Below are 7,647 nucleotides of genomic sequence, written 5' to 3' on the forward strand. Positions count from 1 at the left end.
GCACTCTCACCCACAGTCTCCTGTTCTTCACCACCCAGCGTTCCTGATGTGGACCACCTGTATGAGCTGATCCTGAGAGGCCCAGCGTGAAGCCTCTGTTCCAACTGATAATGATTTGGGCCTCCAAATATACTGTCCTTACTTCTGCCTGTTTATTATTTTTCTCTAAAACGACCACAAATTTAAATTTTCTCTAAACTCTGTATAAGTTTGACCCATGGGAAGAAAATGGTTCTTTACCATATTCTTAAAAATGGAAACTCTCTTGTATCTTAAATAAATCTGAATTTGCGGCATACAATATGTACCATGGCTACTTATTCCCCTCTCAGATTGTTTTCCGCGTCTGTCAAATTCTGAAGTACCACCATTTCTAAGTACGAAGACAGCCTATGCCAGCTCTGTCCCGTGGCACTTCTCTTCCTATGCAGAACAATGTTCTTGCAGAGCACCACGGACCTCTGGGCTGAGAACTTTCTCTGGTTGAAGAAGCAGCAGTGGGTAGGAGAGCTGAAGGCCCTAGGCAGAGTTCAAGCAGTGAGAGGGATTGGGTGAGCACAAGCCCTTGCTCACTGAGTCAGGTGAACGTGCATTATGCAACTTTCTTTGGGTCTTCAGTGGCATGGAGCCCTGCTGCTTCTGGAGATGTTCTGATCACACGATTCATGCTGATTTTCATCATACCCTAAGTTCACCTCAATGCTTCCTCAGATCACTTTCCTGATAAACAACTTTGTGTCAAATCTCTGGATAAAAGCAGGTCTCATAGGACAAGCAATCTAATACCCATGCTCCCAACCCAGTGACACTTTCCTTCTGCAAAAGTCTAACATAATGTAGAGGGTTTCATGGTGTCAGGATCAAGCCTTGATTTTTGGTTCAATCTTCTGAACATATTGCCTATTTATTGATTTATTATTTTTCATTTCTTTTTAACACTTTTGAGTTTTTAAATATATCCTGGATATTAATATTCTGGGCAATGAATAACTGGTAAAGTTTTTTTCCCAGTCTTTCTCTTCATTCTGTTGTTTCTTCTTTAATGAGATTCAATTTGTCAATTCTTACTATCATTTTGAATGTTCTTATATTTTTCCTCTTGTGGTTTCAACTTTTCAAATTTTGAGTTAAAGCATTTTATCCATCTTGAGTGAGCATTCGTCTAGAGAGATGAGCAAGGGATACATTTCAGTTCCCTATGTGAGCATCCTGTTTTCCTAACCCAAGTTGCTAAGGGGACCCTTGTAGTGGTATTTGCTCTGCCCATGACCTTGGGCTATAGGGCCCAAAAGAGGTGGTGCTTCTTGCCTTAGTATGTGACCTCTTAAAAAGTAAGGGAGAAGGGTTGAAAGCCCCTTCTCCCTACTGCCTGCTTCCTGGTCTGATCAAGCTGCCAGGTGGATTCACTTCTGGTCAGAACAGAGGATGACTCCAGCTGTTACCTTGGTTCTGTATTTGTGAGTGTAGGTCCTCAATTTTATCTTAATAAATACCCATTAAACAGACTCACACGGATTGATCTTAATGGACCCTCCCCTAAAATATGTTCATAGCAACTTTATTAAAACTCAGATGGCTATAGTGCATGAGTTTATTTCTGGATCCACTGTTATGTTCCATAGATCTGCATACTTATCTATTCTTATGCCAGTTCTGTCCTGTTACTGTTACCACACCTCTACAGGGTACTTAGAGTCTGTGTGCAATGCCTCCAACAATTGTTCAATGAGAAAGAAACCAGTAAATGGATTCCATTAACAAAAACTCACTATCTTCTCCTCCAAATAAAATACCAAATCCCACCTAAAATTCTATGCATTTCCTTAAAATCCAATGAACTGTTCCTTGGATGTTTGTAAAACAACCCTCAAATTTAAAAAATAAAGGGGGGGGGCAGAGAGAGAGAGAGAGAGAGAGAGAGAGAGAGAGAGAGAGAGAGAGAGAGAGAGAGAGAACAAAGTATCAAGAATAGACAACGTGGTCTTGGGTGGAAAGACAACTTTTTGTTTTGTTTGTTTTTCTATTCTGCTGTCTGCATTTTCTTATCTATAACCAGCTGTTGGGGGAAATGGCTAGAGATATCATGTATCTGTGTTAAGGAACTTTGTATCTAAGCTGTTGGGGGAGGAAACTGAATGTAAGCAAGTCAATGACTTGGGCTAAAGCATGCTGTATTAAATGTTTACAACTTTAACCAATAAGTTATAATAAAACCAGATTAGCTGGGTAGCACCCAAACTTTTAAAGAATGGTTATATAAAGAGCCACTAAGAGCAGAGCCTGAAGCAGGAATTTTGTTTTAACTGAAAATAGATATTTTTTCATATAATATATTCTGATTATGGTTTCCCCTTCCCCAACTCCTCCAAGATCCTCCCCAACTCCCCATCCATCCAAATCCACACTCTTTCTTTATTGCTCTCATTAGACTATAAGCAGGCATTTAAAAATAGTGTAGGTAAAATAAAAAGCAAATTGAGATAGAATGGTACAAAACAAACAAACGAGAAAAAATAGCCTCAGAAAAAACACGAGAAACACATGGATGAAGAGACACACACATTTGCACACCCTAAAATCCCATAAAAACACACCTTCAGAAACCATAATTATGTGCAGAAGACCTGTAAGGGAAGAAAATAAACAAAGAAAAAACAAATGAAAATATTGCCCAGACAATATGCATTATGAGACAAGGACCCTCCAAAGCTATTGAGTTTGTTTTGTGTTGGCCATCTACTGCTAGGCACAGGACCTGCCCTTAGGAGTAGTTTGTTTACCCAATGAACCCCATATTCAGTTATGTGACTCCATTCGTCACAACTCAGAGTTTAGGAAACCGAGCTGTGTATAATAGAATAGGGATAGGCCAGATAGCAGTTACATAATTTGTTTATCTAGTCCTGATGTTAGTTATCCATTTTGTTTTATAGCAGGTAGATTTTAGCAAAAAGCATATAGTACTGTCTCTTCCGTTTGGTGCTTTCTACTTTTAAAATAAACCCAATCATTGGACTCCATCCCCTGTTGGTCTAGCCTCATCAATGTGGGTCAGTGTTACAATTGGCCTATGATAATAAAGAGACTTAGCATTACTTCATTCTATGGTGATCAGAGTTGCTATTGAATATGACAAGAGACACAAATGCAGGGAATGTGGGCAGTGTAGTGAGGGACTCTCAAGTCTAGAGGCTCACTGGGATCATCTGTGGACTTCTACAAATTGCTGATGCTCAGACCAGTTAAAAGAAGACTGTCCAGGGCACGAACCAGGATTTGACAGTTTGTAATACTCTGTGGATTATCCTCCTGCAGCCAGTCATGAGATCACGGTTTAGAGAATGTGCTCTACCCGTTTAGGAGAGGAAAGGGGCTCATCTGATTTATTTTATTCTGTGGCTTTGAGCCCAGTACTGTGTGGTCTTAGACAAGTCTTGTACCAAGAGACCTTTCTTTTTTAAAAAAATTATTTTTTATTAAGATTATAATACAATTACATCATCTTCCTCTTCTTGTATATGTGTGTGTGTGTGTGTGTGTGTGTGTGTGTGTGTGTGTGTGTGATGTATATATAAATTCCTATACATAAATACAACCTGCACAGTCTGTGTAATATACTTGTATGTATTTTTTCGAGAAATGACCACTTGGTATGAATAACCAATTGATATGTTTTTCCCTGGTGACTCTTTGTGTAGGGTTGAGACCTCATAAGCTTTCCCCCATCCACGCTACCATGTCTATTGATGTCAGCCGTGTTCAACTCATGTTTAGGCAGCCATGTTGGTGAGACTTTGTGGGTGGAGCTTCTGACATTCCTAGGAGACACAGTCTCACAGCAAACTCCCTGATGCTCTGGCTGTAACAATCTTTCCACTCCCTCTTCAGCAAGGATCCCTGAGCCTTAGGTACAGGAGTTATGTTGTAGATGTATCAGTTGGGACTGGGCTCCACAACTCCTCTAGTAAATCAAGAAATCTTCCTATCCCTATTCCTGTGGAAGCAGAGGTGTCCTTGCTACTGTAGCAATCCAGGGGAAAATCTCTCTCAGGACATATCGTCATTTAAATCCTTCATCTTGTCAAGCTTTACAAATATGAGCTTATGAGAAAAAGCCTGTAGACTTGGTGTTTGTTGAACAAATTGTCATAAAAATATTTCATAAAGCTTGGCCACTAAATGGTCCTAATTAAGAAATGTAATAATGTTAACACACAGTTATCCCCTGTCCATCTGTTTCTTGACCGACAGAGTTCAGTAGAGCAATTGAAGCATCCCTCATATTTGAAACATTAATCACCTAGCTAATTGGATGGGTGTTTTGTGCCCTTTAAGTATTTAATGTGTACCAAAATAGATACATATCAATCTCTTTTTATTTACATGTGTGACATATATATATATATATATACACGTCACATATTTCACATGTGATATATACATACATTTATCACATAAGTAATATATATGTGATATATAAAATCACAAAACACACACACACGTGTGTATATGCATATATACACATGTGTAAAATGAACATTAACGGAATGTTCACCACCACTTGAAACACAAAACAGGAGTCTCCTACTCAAAAACCGAGCTGAAAGTAGGACATTTGGGTTTAAATTAGAATAAGTGACAATACCACTTGATTATCAAATGGAGTTGCAAAGTAAATCGTGGCAAAAGGCAGGATATGACTACCTATGTTCTGTTAAGCCAGAAACTTAGGTTGGAAAAGAAAAGAAATAATTCCACAGGCCAGAGCCGAGAAATCTGAATTTTTAAGCCAGTTGAGGTCTGTAACCCATTGTGGAGAAAAGCCCTATAAATGACTATTAAAGGGGTGTTTCTGGCAAAAGAAAAAAAAGTTTGGGGAGGGGGTAAATATCAACATTTCCCATTCAGTTTTCCACTTTGAAATTGGTCTAGAAAATGTATGAGTCACATGATGAAGACCTTACTTTGTTCATGCCAATGGTCCTAATATTCACATCGTCAGCGCCCACCTGACCCATTGTGGATGAGCCATTGGTATAATAATCCTTTATCTTCCTGGGTCACCAGAAACAATTATGGGTCTTTAAAAATCATGATTATCTAAGAATAGACAGTAGAGCCATCCACCATGATGCTAAACCATACAGTGACTAGATGCACAATGTCATGTGACAATTGTTTGTCAAGAAATTAAGGCAAGAAAGACACTTAGGAAATGGTTCAGCAAGAGCTGATGATAAATCTTAATATCAGGAAAAGGAAATCACGTTTTTCATCCACCTTCATAATTTAACCAGGAGAAGAAACTTAGCGAATTTGATAATCACCTGTTTATCAACACAAACAATAACAGGGAAAGAATGCTGCCTGTGAGGACAGCAGCCCCTCAGCGGGGTATAAAAGGGAATGTGGGCAGGGAGACTCCTACTTCCAAACCTTCCAATCCACATTCTTGTAAACTCACCCAGAACCTTCACCTCCGACACCATGGTCAACTCCTGTTGTGGCTCTGTCTGCTCTGAGGAGGGCTGTGGCCAAGGCTACTGCCAGCCCAGCTGCTGCCAGCCCAGCTGCTGTGTGTCCAGCTGCTGCAGGCCCACCTGCTGCATCTCCAGCTGCTGCAGGCCCACCTGCTGCCGCCCCAGCTGCTGTGTGTCCAGCTGCTGCCGCCCCTGCTGTGGCAGTTCCAGCTGTTGTGGATCAAGTTGCTGCCGCCCCAGCTGCTGCATTTCTAGCTGCTGCAGACCTTCCTGCTGCCGCCCCAGCTGCTGTGTGTCCAGCTGCTGCATCTCCAGCTGCTGCAGGCCCATCTGCTGCATCTCCAGTTGCTGCAGGCCCACCTGCTGCCGCCCCAGCTGCTGTGTGTCCAGCTGCTGCCGCCCCTGCTGTGGCAGTTCCAGCTGTTGTGGATCAAGTTGCTGCCGCCCCAGCTGCTGCATTTCTAGCTGCTGCCGCCCCAGCTGCTGTGTGTCCAGCTGCTGCAGACCTCAGTGCTGCATCTCCAACTGCTGCCGCCCCACCTGTTGCCAGACCACCTGCTGCCGCCCAGCATGCTCTAGCAGTTCTTGCTGCTGAGCGCTCTCACCCAGTCTCCTGATCTTCAACACCCAGAGCTCCTGATGTGGCCCACCTGTGAGCTGATCCTGAGAGGCCCAGTGTGAAGCCTCTGTTCCAACTGATAATGATTTGGGCCTCCAAATACGCGTTCACTGCTGCTGCCTGCTGAGTGTCTCTTTACAACATGCAAACGAGTGTGTGTTTTCTCTGGAATCTGTCAACTCTCACCTTAACCCAGCAGAAATCTTTGTTGTCTGCTATATTTTTAAAAACAGAGGTTTTGGGACACTTGGCTCAGCCTGGGAGGAGGGGACTGGACCTGCCTGGACTGAATCTGCCGGGTTGAACTCAATCCTCAGGGGAGTCTTTGCCCTGGAGGAGATGGGAATGGGGGGTGGGCTGGGGGGAGGGCGGGAGGGGGGAGAGCAGGGGAATCCATGGCTGATATGTAGAATTGAATTGAATTATAAAATAAAAACAAAAAACGGAGGTTTTCTCATATGTAAAATAAATAATTTTCAGTTTTACAAATATAAAAAAGCCACGTTTCCTTGTTTCTCTTTCTCAAATGGTTGTTCCCACCTCCGAACTTCTAGTTAGCTCATCTATAAATAGCAAAGGAACTCCAGCCAGTCATTTCTAGTATGCCCATTCTGCTCCTTCTGCATGCCCCCTCCCAGTACAGAAAGATGGTTTCATAGACCGAGCACATTAAACTCACTTCCTGATGACTTTTTCTGACAGAGAGGAGGCTTAAATAGGAGAGTATTTAAGTATTCTATGCAAAGCACTCGAGCAATAAGAGGGTGGGTGTGTAATGCTCTTTTCCGATTCCTTTGAACAGACATGCGTCCTTCCCTTAATAATGTTACCCCCACCCCATGGCTGAATTTCCTAACAATGTTATCTGAAGTCATCTGGAGGTTAGTCCTCTACTGTCAGTTGTTGCTAAGGATAAGATTTGTCCCATTTGGTTCCACAACGGGAGAGGTGTAAGTGACAGATACCAAGGAGTTAGTGTCAGTAAACCTTTAACCCACCAAGAGGTGTGCAGGGAAAGATGCTTAGGGTAGGTTTATCTGAAGTCTATTCTGTTTGTCCAGTAGGTAACATTTTAACATCTTAAAAATATAATGTAGCTTCTCTTGTCAGAGCTTGCACTTCTGTAAAATGTTCTCAGACTACCCTTAATTATAAAGGGAACTGTTAGCAAACAATAGGTATAAAACTTTTAAAAACACATTCAAAATGAGTAAAACTAATTTGAAAATTAAGTTCCTAGCTACAGATTTACAAATGTCTAGTGCCTATTAATTTTTAGAAGACTTACATAGAGCTATGTCTCTCTCTCTCTCTCTCTCTCTCTCTCTCTCTCTCTCTCTCTCTCTCTCTCTCTCTCTCTCACACACACACACACACACACACACACACACACACACACACACACACACATACACACACCAAAAAAAAAAAAAAAGATCTGGCCACAGATAGCATCATTATACAGAAAAGGTATATAGGGGTCCTCTATGTATTAATTTAGCTTCTGTTTCTAAAGCAAAAATTAGACTCTTTGGTTCTTTGGTTTAG

At 41.7% G+C, this 7,647-nt stretch overlaps 1 protein-coding gene across 1 annotated transcript; it reads left to right on the forward strand.

Moving 5' to 3' along the window:
* Nucleotides 1-5,487: 5,487 nt before the first annotated feature.
* On the forward strand, nt 5,488-6,075 carry LOC128122660 (keratin-associated protein 4-3-like). Its single transcript, XM_052758294.1, has 2 exons — nt 5,488-5,654; nt 5,721-6,075. The coding sequence occupies exons 1-2, from the start codon at nt 5,488-5,490 to the stop codon at nt 6,073-6,075; spliced, it is 522 nt and encodes a 173-aa protein (XP_052614254.1).
* The last annotated feature ends 1,572 nt before the right edge of the window (nt 6,076-7,647 follow it).

This window comes from Peromyscus californicus, unplaced genomic scaffold (assembly GCF_007827085.1).
Source record: "Peromyscus californicus insignis strain IS unplaced genomic scaffold, ASM782708v3 Scaffold_3__1_contigs__length_106647218, whole genome shotgun sequence".
Taxonomy (NCBI): domain Eukaryota; kingdom Metazoa; phylum Chordata; class Mammalia; order Rodentia; family Cricetidae; genus Peromyscus; species Peromyscus californicus.

Coding starts and splice junctions, on each gene's coding strand:
- LOC128122660 (XM_052758294.1), top strand. CDS start 5,488: ATGGTCAACTCCTGTTGTGGCTCTGTCTGCTCTGAGGAGGGCTGTGGC. Junction 5,655..5,720: donor TGCCGCCCCAGCTGCTGTGT/GTCCAGCTGCTG, acceptor CTGCCGCCCCAG/CTGCTGCATTTCTAGCTGCT.